The following is an 18,730-nucleotide window of genomic DNA, read 5'->3' on the forward strand; positions in this document are numbered from 1 at the left end:
TGGCAGGCAGAGAATCCAAGAAGAGCGCTATGAACAGAAGGAATTCAATTCTAGAGACTTGTAAATACAACTGAAGATGAAATATAATTATTGAAAATGAAAACAGCTAGAGTTTAAAATCTTAAGGGAACATGTCATTGTGGTAGAATTGGTAAAAGTGGTTACAGTAGAATTTGGAATAGTATATGTGTTCAAGGTTGTGCAGGGCTCTGTTTTATTTTCAAAGCAAGGAGGGATGTAAGGAAACTCCAGTGGCAGTGTAGAGACTAGATTGGAGGAAGATCAAAAGTTGGTTAAAAAACTCTGTCCACTAAATTTTCCCTAAGCTTCTCCAGTTTTATATGAGCAAAGTGAAACTTCAGCATGTCCTGCTATTATTCATCTTTAGGAAATATTCAGTGTATAAAAAAAGACACTGTCATTGAGGAAATTTTACAAAATTCTAGTTTCTCTCAATTCTTAATTTCTGTGATCTCGACTCCAAATTACTCAATTTTCAGTTGACCAGTGTGTGTTATGGTTGATTCAGAGAGCAATTGTGATCAGAAAGGTTATTCCAGGTTTGGAAAGGGTCTCTTAAAAATCCCCTTAGGATTGGGCCTCCCCTGGTGGTGCAGCGGTTGAGTACTGGGCTGCGAAGCTGCCCGCAGCCTCTGCAGCGCCCAGTCAATCACTGGCCGCCGGTGAGGGTCCCACATGGCATGCAGCCTCTCCTGCCACGCCCACTGCTCCCCTTAGCAGTGTATTTCGTCCGCCAGTTCTGTTCCCTGCTCTGGCTCTGGTGAATTCTCTCACCCTCCAGTGTTTCTGACTGTACCCAGTGCTTGTATAAACAAATAAATAAATAAATCTTAAAAAAAAAAATTAGGTTCATTTAAAAAAAATCCCTTTAGGATTATTCAGAGGAAACATCAGAGGCAGCTCTGGAGTCTTCTCAAATTCAAGCCAAATGCATCCTGCTGAAGGCAGATCATGTCCACCTGTGATAAGTGAGTCATCGGGCCCAGGTGGTGGGCATGGTGCCTGCACTGAAGAAAACACCATTGAAGCTGGCACTCATAAACTTCCTTGATAATGATTTCATCTAAAAGTGGAAGGAGGGCCTCCCGGGTGGCGCAGTGGTTGAGCGCTGGGTTGCGAAGCTGCCCGCAGCCTCTGCAGCACCGGTTCGATCCCCGGCTGCTCCCTGGCCACTGGAGGAGGGTCCCGCATGGCACGCAGACCTCTCCTGCCGCCCGCTGCTCTCCTCAGCAGTGTACTTGGGTCCTTCTGCCTGCTCTGCTCCCTGCTCTGGCTCTGGTGAATTCTCTCACCCTCCCGTGCTTCTGACTGTACCCAGTGCATGTATAAACAAAACAAACAAAGAAGTAATAAATAAATAAAACATGCCTCTATAAAAAAAAAATTAAAAAAAAGAAAAAAAAATAAAAGTGGAAGGATTGAACAATCCATGAGAATAGACCTCCCTTGTCCCAGACTCTTAGGGAGTGAAGCTGAGATCTGACAAAAATGCTCAGGTTGATATAGTGGAAGGAAATGGACACAGAACACGTGGTTCTGAATCCTTACATAGGGAAGACTTTAGAAAGATTTTGCTCTTTTCAAATGCTAGTTCCGAATGCTTCAGGAATCTTTATTGGAGATAACTAAATTGGAAAAGTTTAGCATAAATATAACATAAAGGGGAATGGCAATGGAGAACAGCATAAATGACCTCAAATCCTTAGTTGAGATACTTGTTTTAACTAGCAGGGTGGTCAAAAACACGTTGCATACAGTTAAAATTAGATGCTGGGTCTCATAAATTCTTAGCTAACTATGGAACCTTAACCTCCATTTCCCGAAATGTACAAAGATAACAATCATAGATCAGTGAGTGCTGTATGTACTAAATGAGATAATGAATGCATTGGCACATAGAACAGTGCTCTTGTCTGCATTTGTGTTGTGACTGTCCCTGTTATTTATATCTGTTAAGTATTTGGCTGGTAGGAACAGAAATGCCAAAAATAGAACAAATTAGAAATATCCTTATCATGAAACACGAAGCGAGGATATGGCCCATGACTGGCATTGATTCGGCACTTCAAGAAATCAGGCCTGAGGGCCTCCCCTGGTGGTGCAGCGGTTGAGCGCTGTGCTGTGAAGCTGCCCACAACCTCTGCAGTGCCGGTTCGATCCCCAGCCGCCGGGCGAGGGTCCCACATGGCGTGACAGACCTCTCCTGTCATGCCTGCTGCTCCCCTCAGCAGTGTATTTCATCACTCTGCCTGTTCTGTTCCCCGCTCTGGCTCTGGTGAATTCTCTCACCCTCCTGCGCTTCTGACTGTACCCAGTGCTTGTATAAAGAAATAAATAAATCTTTAAAAAAAAAAAAATCAGGCTGAGATCTGTGAAGTAATTTTGGTTTGCCCTTGTGGTGGCCACTTAGTTCCAAGGTGGTGACTCTGTCTTGACCATTGCGTGCTCATTCCAGACAGAAAGAGCTGAAGGGCAGAGGGGAAAAGGATACAACCAGCTGAGTGTGTCTGCTTTTAAAGGGCTTTCCTGTAAGCCCTACCCAACTACTTCACTTAAGTGACCTTGGCGAGAAGTTAGTCACAGTCCTCCCTTCCCCCTACCAGCCATGGCAGTTGTGCATTTGTGTTGCCCCACAATTTCAAATTTCTTTTTATAAAGGAGAAACGAGTAATGGGTAAGCACTGGCAATCTTTACAGTGTTGTTTTTGAGTTGCTGTTGTTATTGCTTTTAGTGTTATTGTCTTGAAACACTGCTATCTTCTGTTTACAAGTTCCCAAAGTCAGGATCCATAAAGAGACTACCTCCCTCAGAATAATCCTTGAATCTATCAACATTAAACTTGAGAACCAGAACCAGTGGCAGAGGAATATGCCCACAGGGTAGTCACCTTTTTTTACTTGGTTGGCTTTTGGTTTAGTCTTGGACTTTGCCAACTATGTAGTTTAAGAGAATGTGAAACATTAATTAATGATCTAGACCTTTGATGGTACCAGAGCAAGGTTGTTAGAGCGTTCAAAATCAGACTGTAAGCTAAGAACCAAACTTTAAATGAAACATCTAAACTGATAAGGTTTTATGTACTTTACTTTTTTAATGTTTATTGTGGTACTGTTGGTTTATATCATTGTTTTTGTTTTAGGGGTTATAGGTTCAAGCCTCTGCAAATGTATTTTTGTTCCATGCACACCACTAATGCCTTAATTATCCCTTACCATACTGGGGTTCCCTGTGTTCCCCCATCCTGTTCTGCCACCTTCCCCTTCCGATTACCTCAGTTTTGTATTCAAGTGTCTAATGTTATTATTGGCTTGATTTTGTCTGATTCTTTTTTTTTTTTCTTTTTTCTTTTCTTTTCTTTTTTTTTTTTTGTGGGACCCTTGCCGACAGCCAGGGAACGAACCGGAGCTGTAGAGGCTGCAGGCAGCCTCACAGCCTAGTGCTCAACTTCTGCACCACCGGGGGAGGCCCTCTTTTTTTTTCTTTATAAATATTCCACATCTAGATGAAACCATCCACTATTGTCTTTCTCCTTCTGACTTATTTCACGTAGCATGATCCTCTCCATTTCCATCCATGTTGATGCAACTGGCAAGAGTTCATCATTTTTCATAGCTGAGTAGTATTCTGTCGCACATGTGTGTGTGTGTACCACAGTTTTGTGATGCACTCCTCTCTCCTTGCACACTTAGGTTGTTTCTATAACTTGGCTATTGTAAAAGTGCCACAATGAACTTGACAGTACATATATAAACAGAAAAGCTTTTTAAATAATTCATTGTTTTATGCTATTCCAGAAACTCAGAAATTTTGGGGTATTTATAGGTCACTGATGTTCTTGTTTGAAAACCAATTAAGATAGATGTGTGATAGAAAAATTATTTGAAGCTCGTCTCTATTGTACTTGTATTTTTATGAAGCCTTACTCACTTTCTTTTTAATAGGAATGCAGTCATTCATTTCTTACCCTCTCAAAATCCTCTCCAGTTCTTTACTGTCCTTCATTGTTCATTGCAAACCAATCGTGGTCTCTGATGGCCTAGGGACAGAGTCCTTTCCATTCTCTTCATGAATGTCAGTGTTTATTGTTATATCAGCATGACTGGCAGTGATGACAGCAGGAGAAACCTCTTTTTAATTTATAGTCAGCTTAAGGAGTGAGTGACAAGGATGTAAAAAGAGAAGAAATTAGAGAATGCATAGATAGAAACATTTAATTGTCGAGTGTTAATGGTCTACTCTATGTAAAGAACTCTGGAGTGTGGGAAGAAATAAAAGGGGCATCATCCCCTGCCCTGAAAGAGTTATGGATGGAAAAGAAAGGACATTTCAGATGGTAAATTCCTTTCTCTGCTATTGAGCATCAGGAAAAGAAGACTGACAGGAACCCAAGGCACACTGGTTTTAGTGGGCTGTGTTGTTGGACCATATGAAAGCCAAACTAAGAAGATGTGATGGACTACAGTGGGAAACACAGAGCTGGTGAAGTATTGAACTGGAAAGCAATTTGTACTAAGGGAACCTGTGTGAGGTTCAGAGTTTGAGAGGCAATGGCTATGGGGATGCATGGAGCACAGTGTGGGATTGGGGTTGTCTCCCTGTCTACTTAGCACTGTGGGGTGAAGCATCTCTTTCTCCCTCCACAGTTATCTCCCCAGGACACTCACTAACCCCCAGGAGCACCCCAGCCCAGAGCCACTGGCTCAGTTGACCCAGGCAGGGACTATGCAACAAACTCTCTAATTGTAAAAATTGGAGCTGGGAATTTCATTTGAATATATTTACGACCACAATAAATTTTTGTTAGTAACAGCAAGAAATGTTTTATAGAAAAATAGGTCAATTGCCTTTTATAACTTGCCCTTCAAAAGATATCAACATGTGATTCTAAGGATTTTAATACTTTAAGTCTTTGGGTATAAAGGTATTAGTTTTTCCTTAAATCACTTCAGCATTTGCTCACTCAATTTCTTTTCAAATTTAAGTGAAAAAGTCCATCTTTACCATTCCCCCTTATTATGTAATATATTCTTATTTTACTTTCTATTAGCTTTTCTCTAATTTGAGTCTTTTTTAAACCCTTTCCCTAATGTCCTTATAAAAACAATGCCCTATCTTCTAAATAATTTCAGTTGCTATTTCTTTTTTTTTTTTTTAAGATTTATTTATTTATACAAGCACTGGGTACAGTCAGAAGCGCGGGAGGGTGAGAGAATTCACCAGAGCCAGAGCGAGGAACAGAACAGGCAGACTGATGAAATACATTGCTGAGGGGAGCAGCAGGCAGCAGGAGAGGTCTGCGTGCCTTGTGGGACCCTCGCCTGGCGGCCAGGGATAGAACCGGCACTGCAGAGGCTGTGGGCAGCTTCGCAGCCCAGCGCTCAACCGCTGTGCCACCAGGGGAGGCCCTCAGTTGCTATTTTCTAATCTGAAGTTTTCATCTTGAAGCTTTTCTAACTGAAATATGTATGAAATATAGCAGCAAGAACTTTTTTTTTTTTTTTTTTTTTTTTTATACAAGCACTGGGTAAAGTCAGAAACGTGGGAGGGTGAGAGAATTCACCAGAGCCAGAGTGGAGAGCAGACAGGCAGACTGATGAAGTACACTGCTGAGGGGAGCAGCGGGCACAGCAGGAGAGGTCTGCGCACCATGTGGGACCCTCGCCGGATTGAACCGGCACTGCAGAGGCTGTGAGCAGCTTTGCAGCCCAGCGCTCAACCGCTGCGCCACTGGGGAGGCCCAAGAACTTCTTAAGAATCTAATACCACCGTGTGTGTGCGTGTGTGTGTGTGTTTAAAGAGTACTGTAATTCCCTGGTCTTATTTCCAATATCCTTTCTGAGATCAGTCAGCATTGATGGCCCCTTTGGGCCCCAGTTTTAAGGAACCACCAGGACAGCACTCCAAGAGTCCTTTTCTGAGTCACTGTTTATTGTCTATAGAATTCATTCCATGAGCCTGTTTTAAGTCTTGGTAAATTCCAAGATGACCCTGTCAAAGTTCACTGCCTCCTTTTTGCCCACATTCCCCATTTCATTACATGAGGTCTTACCCATCACCTTGGCACACACATGCCAGGAGCCTCCATTGTTCTATGAGTGCCATGTTAACTGGGAGGCTTCATTCTTTCCTTGAGATCACTTACAATGTCAGATGGGCTTGGGTCCAGTCCTGATTTCTGGGGCATCTACCTTTAGTGACTATCTAGGGCAGTGGTTTGCAACCCCAGTAAACTTCAGAGTATCTGCAGAGCTATTAAAAATTGCTGGTGTCCATGGCTACCCCAAGTCCTAATGACTCAGACTGCAGAGATGCCCAACATCTATTTGTTGTTTTTAAAACTCCAGAGGATGATTCTGATATACAGCAAGATTGAAATCACAAATTTCTAGAACTGATCATTATATTCACGTTTTCTTTTTAAGGGCATTTTTTTTTTAATTTAAAGGACACAATAAATTCCCTATTTAAAAACAAAATTTTCTTCTGTGGGGAGTCAGCAAAAATAAATTTCTAATATAAAGTGTCAAGTACACCTGCGGTTTGTCCCTGATATAATCTCATAATCCCACTTTAGTGGCCCCACCTGTAACTTCACTGTGACTGACTTGTAGCCGAGACGACCAAAGCTGCTTTGTGAAAATGTGTGATGTGTACATTGTGCTATGACTTTGGAAGTCCACCCATAAACTTATATACACATTCCTCTCAATGAGGTAGGTTTTATTATCATAAGTTTTTAGATTAGGAAAGAGGCTGAGTTTATATGACTTGCCTAAAAGAACTAGTGGCTAGAATCACACTCAAGTCCCAATTTAGTACTCTTTCACTGTACTCTTTCACTGCTTAATATTTTTATCATCCTATTTTGACTTAATTTCAAGCTCATAGGTAAGTTGCAAAAATATTACAAAGAATTTCTAAAAAATCCTTTACCCGTATTTGTTAAATGTTAATGTTTTACCATGCTGCTTAATTATCCTCTTCAGTCTTTCCTTTTGCACATGTGTGTATTAATTTATATGCATGATAGTAAAATGCAGACATAATTCCCTTAGTCTCTCAATACTTCAGTGTCCATTTCCTAAAAACAAATATTCTCTTCTATCATCATGGAACAATAATTGGAAATCAGGAAATTACTACAGTACTGTTATCTATGTATGGACATTAAAACCTCACTGGTCTCATTCAATGTTTTTAGTAGCAAAAGAAAATGTCTCACATCTAGGATCTAATCAAGGATCATATGTTGCATTTGGTTCTCATGTCTCTTTACTGACTTTACAGAGGTTCTCAGTCTGTCTTTGTGGTTCATTGACCGGATCAATTACATAAGCTCTTCTCTGCTGGGCAGGTGTTGCCCTGGCAGTTTGGCCTCTCAGATCATGATGGAGTTGCTCAGAAACACATGGCTTCCTCACTATCCAGCAGCATGGGCTCCAGCATTGTGAGGATGTCCTGATCCATCATCAGGCTGGTAAATGGCAAGTTCAGGAGTCAGACCTCAACAGCTGGTTTCCATCCCTAGTGGGAGCTCCCACCAGCCTAGTCAGAATTTGAGGCACTAAACAGAACTGTGTGTCCTTGGGCAAACTAACTCTAAAACCTCAGTTTCATCAACTGAAAAATGGGTATAGTAATATCTACTTTTTAAGGTTAATTGTAAGGATTACTCAAGATAAATCTGTTAAAGCATCTAGTATGTTGGGCCTCCCTGGTGGCACAAGGGGTTGGGATGCAACCTATGAAGCTGTCCGCAGCCTCTGCAGCACAAGTTCAATCCCTGACATGGCGGGCAGACCTCTCCTGTCTCGCCCACTGCTCCCCTCAGCAGTGTATTTCAGTCAGTCTGTCTGTTTTGCTCCCCACTCTGTCTCTGCTGAATCCTCTCGCCCACCACGCCTCTGGCCTATACCCCAGCTCTTGTATGCATGAATAAATAACTCTTTAAAGAAAAATAAAGCATCTAGTATGTAGCAAGGACTTCATTTTTTAAGATAAGTAAAAATTAAAATGTGAAAATGGAAAAATTAGCCATGACTCATACTGATGTATAGCAACTTGGAGTCATTTTTTATTGTTGGGGGTGAGAGAAGAGGTAAATAGTGGTAACAAACATCTACATATTTTTACATGTTTCGAGGGACTGCAGAGGGACTAGCTACAACCAAACCCTCCTTGAAGCAGAAAAGGCCAGCTAATGATGAGTTACAAAGCACAATTTTAGAATGTATTTCTTAAAAGGACTCCTGCATCTTTAATTATATTAGGAAAAAAGGCATATCATTCCTGTTGAGAGAAAGCTCAGCACCACTCTATTCTGGGTTGAGGAGTAATTACCATCCAGCTTTAAAAAGAGAGTTGTTCCCATTAGTAGGCATGCAAAGGAATCAAGAAGTCTTTAAAAAAAGAATTTTGAGAATGTTGGGTTTACAAAATTACTGAAACATATAGTCATTTTAATGTGAAATTTTTATTTTGTCTTCAAACATTTCAAGTATCACCTCTGAACCTATGGAGAAGGTAAACATGAAGGGATACTCTCATGATGATGTCAATTCAACTTTTTTATTTTTTAGTAACCTATAAGTAGATTTTAGGGGCTATGTCTGCAGCCTAAGAACTTTCCATGCTAACAGCAATAGCGGGCAAGGATGGATTTTTCATCTTTCTATCAAGGCCGTCTGGAGAATCCTGGACTGACTTTAGCCACCTTGTTCCTCAAATGTCCACTTCTGACTCCATATTTTGGGAGCTGGAATTAAGTGGTGACTTGGAGAGGGAAGATCAAGGGAATGCAGAAGAGGTTTGCTAAGAGGTTTGCTAAGTCCTCCAGCCTCAGTGTGCACTTGCTGGCAGCCTCCTGCATCCCTCCCCATGGCACAGGCCCTCCTCTCCTCACCCTTGCTCTAGTCTGTGGCCTGTGATCCCTGGACCTCTGTTTCTCCTGGTGAGTCTGCCAGTGCTCATCTTCCAAAGCCATCCTCTCCCTGTACCTTCCCACCAGCTCTCCCCAGAGATCTGTTCATTGCTTATTTAATTAAAAAAAAATTTAATTTATTTTTTATTTTTTTAATTTATATATTTTTACATCATTTTTCATTTTTGCACAATGTATGCATTTTCATCTTGGTTATAGTCCCCATACAATTCACACCTCCCCTTGTTTTGATCCTACTCCCTCCTCCCCATTCCCATAGTGCAACTCTAGGTTATAGTTGCTTGTTGATTTTGATTTTTACTTTATTATAATTAGCCTTTTTTCTGGTCCGTTATTTAGGTTTTCTAAATTCCTGCTATGAGCGAGACCATCTGGTATTTTTCCTTTTCTTTCTGGCTTATTTCGCTGAGCATGATCCCTTCCAGCTCTATCCATGTTGCTGCAAATTACATGAGTTTATCTTTTTTGATTGCTGAGTAATATTCCATGGTGTATATGTATCACATCTTCTTGATCCAGTCATCTATTTTTGGGCATTTGGGTTGTTTCCATAGCTTAGCTATTGTAAATAGTGCTGCTATAACCATAGGAGTGCAGGTGCCCTTTTGAATGTTTCTGTGTCATTTGGGTAAATATCTATGAGTGGAATTGCTGAATCATATGGAAGCTCCATCTTTAGCAGTTTGAGGAATCTCCACACAGCTCTCCATAGTGGTTGGACCAGTTTGCACTCCCACCAGCAGTGCAGGAGAGTTCCTTTTTCTCCACATCCTTGCCAACATTTGTTGTTGCTAGTTTTTGTTTTTTGTTTTTTTTTTATAAAGTGGAGGTTTTTTTTTTTTTAAAGATTTATTTTTATTTATTTATACAATCACTGGGTACAGTCAGAAGCGCAGGAGGGTGAGAGAATTCACCAGAGCCAGAGCGGGGAGCAGAGCAGGCAGAAGGACTGAAGCACACTGCTGAGGGGAGCAGCGGGCAGCAGGAGAGGTCTGCACACCATGTGGGACCCTCCTCCGGTGGCCGGGGAGCAGCTGGGGATTGAACTGGCGCTGTGGAGGCTGAGGGCAGCTTCGCAACCCAGCGCTCAACCGCTGTGCCACCGGGGAGGCCCGTTGCTAGTTTTTTTTAAAAAATGAATGTGCCATTCTCACTGGTGTAAGATGGTATCTCATTGTAGTTTTGATTTGCATTTCCCTGATTACAAGTGATGTTGAACATTTTTTCATATGCCTGTTGGCCATTTGCGTTTCCTCTTTGGAGAAGTTTCTTTTTAGCTCTTCTGCCCATTTTTTTGACTGGATTATTTACTTTGTTTTTGTTGAGTCTCATCAGCTCTTTGTAGATTTTTGTGATCAGTCCTTTATCATTAGTGTTGTGTGCAAAAATGTTCTCCCAATCGTTGGGGTGTCTCTTTGTTTTGGTTTCTGTCTCTTTTGCTGTACAGAAGCTCTTTAATTTGATGTAGTCCCAGCTGTTTATCTTTGCCTTCACTGTCACTGCTTTGGGTGACGTGTCTTTAAAGATGTTACTGAGGTGTATGTCGTGTAGTGTTTTGCCTATATTTCCTTCTATGTATTTTATGGTTTCAGGTCGTATGTCTAGTTCTTTAATCCATTTTGAGTTGGTTTTTGTGCATGGTGTCATTGCTTATTTTATTTTTTTTTTGAAGATTTATTTATTTTTATGCATATAAGAGCTGGGGCGAAGGCCAGAGGTGCGGGGGTGGGGGTTGAGAGGATTCACCAGAGACAGAGTGGGGAACAGAACAGGCAGATCGACTGAAGCACAGTGCTTAGGGGAGCAGCAGGCAAGTCAGGGGAGGTCTGCTGTACCATGTGGGTTGCTCCCTGGTCAGGGATTGACTCATGCTGCAGTGGCTGCAGTTAGCTTCATAGGTTGCGTCTTTTTTTTTTTTTAAGATTTATTTATTTATATATAGAAGAACTGGGGTATAGGCCAGATGCGTGGGAGGGTGAGAGGATTCACCAGAGACAGAGCGGGGAACAGAACAGGCAGACCGATGAAATACACTGCTGAGGGGAGTAGTGGGCGAGCCAGGAGAGATCTGCTGTGCCATGTGGGATTCTCGCCCACTGGCCGGGATCAAACCTGCATTGCAGAGGCTGTGGACAGCTTCACAGTGCTGCGCTCAACTGCCTGCGCCACCAGGGAGGCCCTTCATAGGTTACATCTTAACCCCTTACACCACCACGGAGGCCTCTCATTGCTTATTTTAAAAGCAATACTTTCAATCACATATTCCACTCAGTCAGGAAAACCACACATAAGCAGACCTAGCATGGAGGCCCACTGCTATAAGCAAAACTGGTGTAGAATGAAAATGTGGGACCCCTTGTTCAAAAGTTGAGAATTTCAGGAGGGAGATGGTGGAACATTTGACCAGACAGCGAATGCTTCTAAACATGTGACTTTGTGAGACAGCACAGGGTGGAAGTCCCTAAAGCCATCCTGACTATAAGGGACTCCAGTGAGTTTAAAGTTGAAAGTTGAAAGTTCTTTACCAAATAGGCTGATATATTTAAGAATGTATTTAAAAATCATCCTGCTTTGGAACACTAACAAAATTGTAACCCAGTCAAACTCAGATTGACTAGATTTTATCTGTAAAGCTAGCTAGTATAATGCCAAGGCACACATATGTGAATTTAGTGCTGGAACTTTGTGATAGTGGGGTATATGTATTCTGTAAATATTTGAGCACATCTATATTCTTATTTAAGGGGAAAATAAAAGCTTCAAGTATTTCTTAAGTTTAACCAATATTAGGAACCATTGCAACATAGATGCCTGATTTCCACTTGAAAGTGTCTGTTTCAGCTGTTGGTAGAACTCCAGGGTGTCAGTAGCAGTTGAGTCTGCTGCGGATTCTGATACAAACCAAAGTTAATAAATGTACAGAGAGATTTCATGCTAACTCCATTGTACTAGAAATTCCCTTGCAGGAGCTGTGGACAGGACTAGAATCACTAGTATTGATTTTTGCTACTCATTGTACTCAGGATAAAGACGAGCAGGTCTCTGGAAGTTTTTCTTGAGCCTCCATTTGGAGCAATTCTAGAAAATTTACTCATGTTTGAATTCCATTTTTACAGATTTTGTAATTATTTAGAGATAGTCATCAGCTAACACAGAGTCACTGAGTTTTAGAGTTGGAAGATACAGGTTTAAATTCCAGTCCAACTAACTTCACAAGTTCCCCAGCTTATTATAGAGGGAAGTCACAAGACCTCCAAATCTTAGGATCCTAATCTGTATTGAGATGAGGGGCCAACTTCACAGAGCCATTGTGAAAGAGAAAAGGTGTATATATTAGAATGTACATTATGAAGTAGTAAATAAATATAAATAATTGTTCTTATTTAAATCTAACAGTGGTAAAGACAGAACAAGCCTTCAAATTCTTATAAATAGGGGCAATGTCACAACACATTGTCATAGTGAGTAAATGTTAGGCTAAAATTTACTGTTCCTTAATCTATATCAAATCCAGTTCATTCTCAGAACTCAAAAGTTGACCCCTTTATGAAATATTTTGTGTCCTCACTGACAATTATTTCCAATTACACCTTAGCACTTTATAGTGATTGTATTTGATCATCTGGGGTTTCCTCTTGCAGGTTATGAGCTTTCTGAGGACCTTGTCTCACCCCTCATTGAGTTATCATAAATGGATGTGTTTAATATATGTTAGTTAAATGAGTGATTGGCCGAAGAAAAAGATAACAGGAGTAAAGTACAGATGGGAATAGAGCAGGCCACTTAAAAGTATGAAGGCAGAAATTGCACGAGAAGAAGGATCTTGTCTCTCTGGATACTCCTCTTGGTTCATAGTCAGTGCTGGCAACATAGTTGTTGGCTCAGGAAAATTGGTGAATGAAAGAAAAAGAAAGGCCAGCTCTAGGCAGAGGTTTCTTTAAGCACTTCTCATGCTGCATTTCATTTTCTGAAGTGTAACCCAAAAGTGCTTGTAGTCTTTGCAGATGTCCTAGTGCAGAATCATTAGAATTCATGTCCTGGTTGAAATGCACTGGTGAATTTAGAGCCCCTGCTCCTTAGCAAAAGGAATGAATTCCACTTCCCATGGCTGCAGGACTGTTCCATGCATGCTTCTTCATCACTGGCTAATGTAATAACCATCCATCCCTATAACAAGTTATGGGCACAAAAGGGCCACCTTTCATTTCATCTCACAGGTAATAAAATGTTTCACTCACAGGAATAAAATAGTTGGTTCCCAAAGTGCTTAAACCAAAGGAGGGATTCAGTAATGACTATATGAGGCATTTTGGTTGGCTGAATAGTTGGGTTTCAAATTACCCTGTGGCATCCTCTACCTGGATGAGGTAGTACCCCTACCTAATCAACACTAGGGAAAGACATGCATTTCCTTGGAAAACATAGCCATTTACAGGGTGCTTCTCAGAGTCCTGATTTTATGAAAGCCCAGTTTTTAAAAAGACTTTGTGATGAAGCAAGCCAGAGATAGCTTATCACAGCTTTATTACAATATGACCCTTTTCTTAAGATATGGAATTCATTTGCTAGATTCTGTAGTCAGTAAGAGTCAATACCTTAATGAGATACCCAGTCTCTCAGACTGATGCTCTGGGAGAAAAATATAGATTAAAATCTGAACCAAGATACCTGCCTTGGCCCAACACTCTCTGTTTCATTTTGGGTGACCCACTTTGTTTCCTTTAGGGAGAATATCAGGCTCATGTCTCTATTTCCTGGTCATCTTTCCCAGAGCAGTCTAGAGGAAGGCAGATAAATTGTCTGGTTAATGCTAGTCCCCTCTTAGGGAAGAAAAGGAGTCACATTTTCTCTGTTGAATTTGAAACCAAGATCACTTTATTCAATTACAGCTGCTCTTTAATGCTCTTTGGATAGTGTCCCTGTGTTCACAAGGTCCTTAATCCTTGATTTTCAAAATAACCTCATTCTCCTCCATCAGTTAGATATACACTGATATTGAAGTGTTACTAATCCTTTAAGAAGCCTGAGTTTGATCTATCATTAAACTTCAAAGATTCTGATAACTTTAGTCTCTGATCTCTGATAATATTTTTTAATTTAGAGTTGGAGCAGTTCCCTCTGGTAATAAGTACAGCTGGGGCACACAGGCCTGCTATTGTTCTAAAACACAGTTCAACCTAGATGGTGCCCAAATAGGCATGGAATTGAGAACCTTGGGTCTGTTAGTGTTGTGCTTTTGGGCAAAGTGCATTCAGTTGACCATATAGCACTTTCATGATTTGTACTATATCTGAGTAATATCTGAAATTTTATGTACTGGTTCATATACATCCCCTGTTTTATTTGAATACATTTTACAGCCATAAATGGAAAACTGTATTACTAATACTTAGTTAAAGGTAGTAAAGTAAATACAATGAAAGTTATTTATTAGATTCTAGCTAGATAATATTGCTTTGCAAAAAAGGTTTTGAGCCCAATGTCTGTCTCCTTTTATTTGAAAGGAAGATTGGTCTGAATTTGAAGACATTGAAACATTGCTTCAGGGAATATGATTTTTCCCCTCTATTCATTAACTATTCTATACTTTGGTTCTGAGTAGTACTTGAGCCCATTTATGAGAAATACTGCCTTTGAAAAACTCATTCCCTTTTTAGTCTGTATTCCTTTATATATTCTATATTTGGCATGAAGGATTATTTGATTGGTTGGACTTCTGTGAAAACACCTTCCTAGCTAAAGACATTCAGATGGCCTATAGACAAATGAAAAAAAAATGTTCAATATCACTATTATTATTATAGCAGAAATTCAAATTATAACCACACTGAGATAGTAGATCTACGGTAAGAAGGGCTGTAGAGCCCGTGAGAATGGCTCATATAAAAAAGAATGGAATTTAATGTTTGCAAATTGTGGTGAAAAAGGAATTCTTATCCACTATTGGTAGGAATACAAGCTGGTACAGTCCCTGTGGAAAATGGTATGGAGATGTCTCATGAAAATCCCATTTGAGTGCCTCCCCTGGTGGCCTGGTGGCGCAGCGGTTGAGCACTGGGCTGTGAAGCTGTCCACAGCCTCTGCAGTGCCAGTTCGATCCCCAGCCACCGGTGAGGGTCCCACAGGGCGCGCAGACCTCTCCTGCTGCCCGCTGCTCCCCTCAGCAATGTATTTCATCAGTCTGCCTGTTTTGTTCCCTTCTCTGGCTCTGGTGAATTCTCTCACCCTTCTGTGCTTCTGACTGTACCCAGTGCTTGTATAAATGAATAAATAAATCTTTAAAAAAAAAAATCCCATTTGACCCAGTAATACCTCTATTAGGTGTCTATCCAAATAACCCAAACAACTAAACACAAAAAGATCTATATACACCTATATACATAGCAGCACTGTTTACAACTGCCAAATCATGGAACCAACTCCAGTGCCCTTCAACAGGTGAATGGTTAGAGAAACTGTGGAGCATATAGTCAGTGGAATATTATACAGTTGTGAAGAAAGATGAAGTAGTGGCATTGGCACAAAATGGATGGACCTTGAGGTGATTATGTTGGGTGAAGTCATCCAAAAAGTGAAAGACAGATATTGGATGGTTTCACTTCAAATGAGGAATATAAATAACAACAAAAAAAAAGAATTACATGCAAACAATAGAATAAAAATTTGAATTTGTCAAAAAAAAAAAGATAATGGCTACTAGACGAATAGGGGAAAGGGTGGAGGATGGGTTATAGAGGCAGATGGGGTATGGACGCAGATGGTTTGGTGGAGGCAAAAAAAGCCCCACCTTAATATTAAAAAAACAAGTTGTTTGTATAGTAGAAAAAAATCCCCTTTCATTCTTTTTTATATCAGCAATTCTCAAAGGGGTACCTGCTATCTCAGCGTGGTTTTGTGTTTCTGTTATGTTAGTGATGTTGAACTTTTTTTTTTCATTTCTGAATATCGTCTTTAGTTAGGAAGGGGTTTTCCCACAAGTGCAAGCAATCAAATAATCCAAAAGAGTTAGATGTCACTGTGCCAACATCCAAGATATAACGAGTGGAATAAACCAATAATAGATAATACAAGAGAAAAATACGATAAATGTATAGAACAAGAGATCCAGAAACATGCAAGCATTTAATACTAGAATGTGAGCTGCAGAGGAAAAGAAGAGATTTGCGTGTTTTGATCACCCATGGATCCCTCTCTAGCTGTTCAAAGGGTACTTGGCACAGTGTAGGCAGTCAACAAATAGTGGTTGACTCAAAGAATATGAACCACATGCCCCAGTCTCCAACTGGTCATAGATCCCTAAAAATCATGGATGGGAAAGTCTGGAGACTTTACAGGGAGACAAAGTTTGGACAGAATCTTGGAGGTAATGGGGAAAGAAAGTGTGAACTTGCATGTTCACACACACTCAAACGGGTCGGAACAGAAGCTACACAGTACATTATGAAACCAAGGGGTTAAGTTTGTCTGACCAAGGTGAACTTAGAAAAGTCGCAAAAAGTACATGCTGTTTTCCAATTTGAAAAAAAAAAATCTCCCTTAAACTTCTTGTCCATAAACATCACACATTGAGCACTCATGTACTACCTACAAAATGAGTTAATGTTTTGGCAAGACAAACCATATTTTGTTTTAGGAATGATACCGTCTATTTCTATAAATGGGTGGGTTACTTTTGAGAAAAACAGCTTTATGTGGATATGCTGTTAGTTGATAGGCTTTGCTGTATGGCTTCAGTTGCTACAGGGTGCTCCTCAAACATTGCAGCTGTGCCATTTCCCAGTCTCCTTTGCAGTTGTCAAATGGAGTCATTGTTCCTTTGGTATTAATTTGCCATCACATGATTTGCTGTTCTAGAGATAGCAAATTCTCAGGTAATATATATATTTCAGATTGAGGCAACATTGGTTTACAACACTGTATAAAGTTTACAGGATCACACCCTTCAGGTGTATGTTACCCTAACACCACACCCACCACCCAGGCACTGAAAGTCCTCGATCATAGTTCAGGTATTTTTAAAGAGCAAACAAGAGAAGCAAATCAGCAGGATTTTAGATGCAGAGCAGTCTAGTGGAATTTAAGCTGAATGAGCTGTGCTGTCATGGAAGTGGCAGTAGCCTCTTGTGTGCAGAGGGCAGCACGACTGTAGAGGCATTTCCACTTATCACCAAAGGGAGTTCTGGCCACAGAGGTCTTGTAAAGGGTTTCCATTTTCAGAAAGATGCCATGATTTAGTCTGGGTATTTTCTAGGTTGGTTAAATGATACTAAATCTTCAGCTCAATTATACCTAGACAATGCTTTTCAGACAGCTTTTTTTTAATCTTCCTTGATATGAAGGCTAATTTTGAAATATAGCTAAGTAAGAAATTAGGCCAAACCATGAACCCAAAAGCAAGGCATGAACCTTTTTAGTTTACTGACCACAATAGTAACCTCATTAAAAAATAAAACAAACCTGAACTACTAACAATTTTTATTTTTTTTAAACAGGCATACCTAAATGAAGCAGCACTGCAAAACATTTTCTAAACCTGAACTTTAAAAAACTTCACTCATTTAAGTCTCTGCCTCTGATTAAGTTAATTGTCTCTTGGGGAAGGGGTTGCTTAGGTATTCCAGTGTTCTGACCCTCCCCTTGGACTCTGTCAGGTGGAAAAGACGGAAATTACACACAAACTAGTGAAATCATGTATTTGTCTTTCTTTCAGGTTCAGTATTTCTTCAAGATCTTGGATAACTAGCAGTACAGAAAGTAAAAAAGTCACAAATTGGGGCAATGAGACAAAAGTGAATCACACACATGAAGAATGTGTTCATTCATTTATTGTCCGTTGTTTTAACCTGACTGAATACAAGATCAACAAGAGCACTGTACTCCTGGCAATTATTACATATGTTAGAACATGGATTTTGCACTGTAGACAACATTTAACACCAGTCTATGGGGTACTGCATTGCTTTTTATAAAGTCCAAAATAAAGATTTATTTTCAAACAAGTGACTTTGGTTTATTTCATACATTACACTTTTTCTTGCAGAAAAAAATAAAATTGTACAACTGCATAAATATAAAATTCTTCCACCATGAAAATGGTTAAAACATTCATAAAGACACAGCACCAACATGTGATGCCTCCAGGAAAGGAAAGAAGAAAAGTAAAAGAAAACGTACAAAGCAAATTAATTAGGCCTGCCACTAGCCAAAGTGACGGGCCCTCCGGATCTCATACATAGCTTCGGAACGTACTGGAGGACGAGGGAAGATGTCGAGACAGCATTCAATACAAAGCACAGCACAACCCATCACCTTTGTGTGTTTTTCTGTAGTGTCACTTAAAATTTAAAGGGCAGTTCCCCCATGACAGCCCACCCCACCCCACCCCCAGCCCCAGGAAAAAAAAAAAAAAAAAGACCTAACACCACAGGAAAAGACTATGGAGTGTTAAAAATGCTCATTGATGGGCCATTATCTTTGAAAGAGCCAAACCAAACAAAAAAGTACCATGCCAGTTTTATTCCCATTGAATATTTACACCTTGGACAACGAATCTTGCTCACATAAAGTAGAAAACAGATATGATAAAACATGGCTTGAAAAATGACCAGTGTGTGCACCTATAGTACTGTACACTAAATAAAATACACAAGGCAGCAATACTTAGGGGCCAGAAACACTGCTTACTACAAGTCAGTTATGGAATCATAATTTACAGTAAAAATGGGCACGTCCCAAGGCTCAATTTTTATTTTTCTTTTGTCATTTAC

General features: G+C 40.3%; 1 protein-coding gene across 1 annotated transcript in view; it reads left to right on the top strand.

Annotated features, from left to right (window-relative positions):
• Positions 1-17,706, top strand: part of NME7 (NME/NM23 family member 7) — a gene marked incomplete at both ends in the record, with an annotated part of 184,998 nt that extends 167,292 nt beyond the window's left edge. The window contains one exon of the mRNA XM_084250076.1: positions 17,674-17,706. Coding sequence (XP_084106202.1) covers positions 17,674-17,706 — 33 coding nt within the window. The remainder of the gene's footprint in view (positions 1-17,673) is intronic.
• Positions 17,707-18,730: the final 1,024 nt, after the last annotated feature.

Source organism: Talpa europaea (assembly GCF_964194135.1).
Source record: "Talpa europaea genome assembly, chromosome: 12".
NCBI classification, from domain to species: Eukaryota; Metazoa; Chordata; class Mammalia; order Eulipotyphla; family Talpidae; genus Talpa; species Talpa europaea.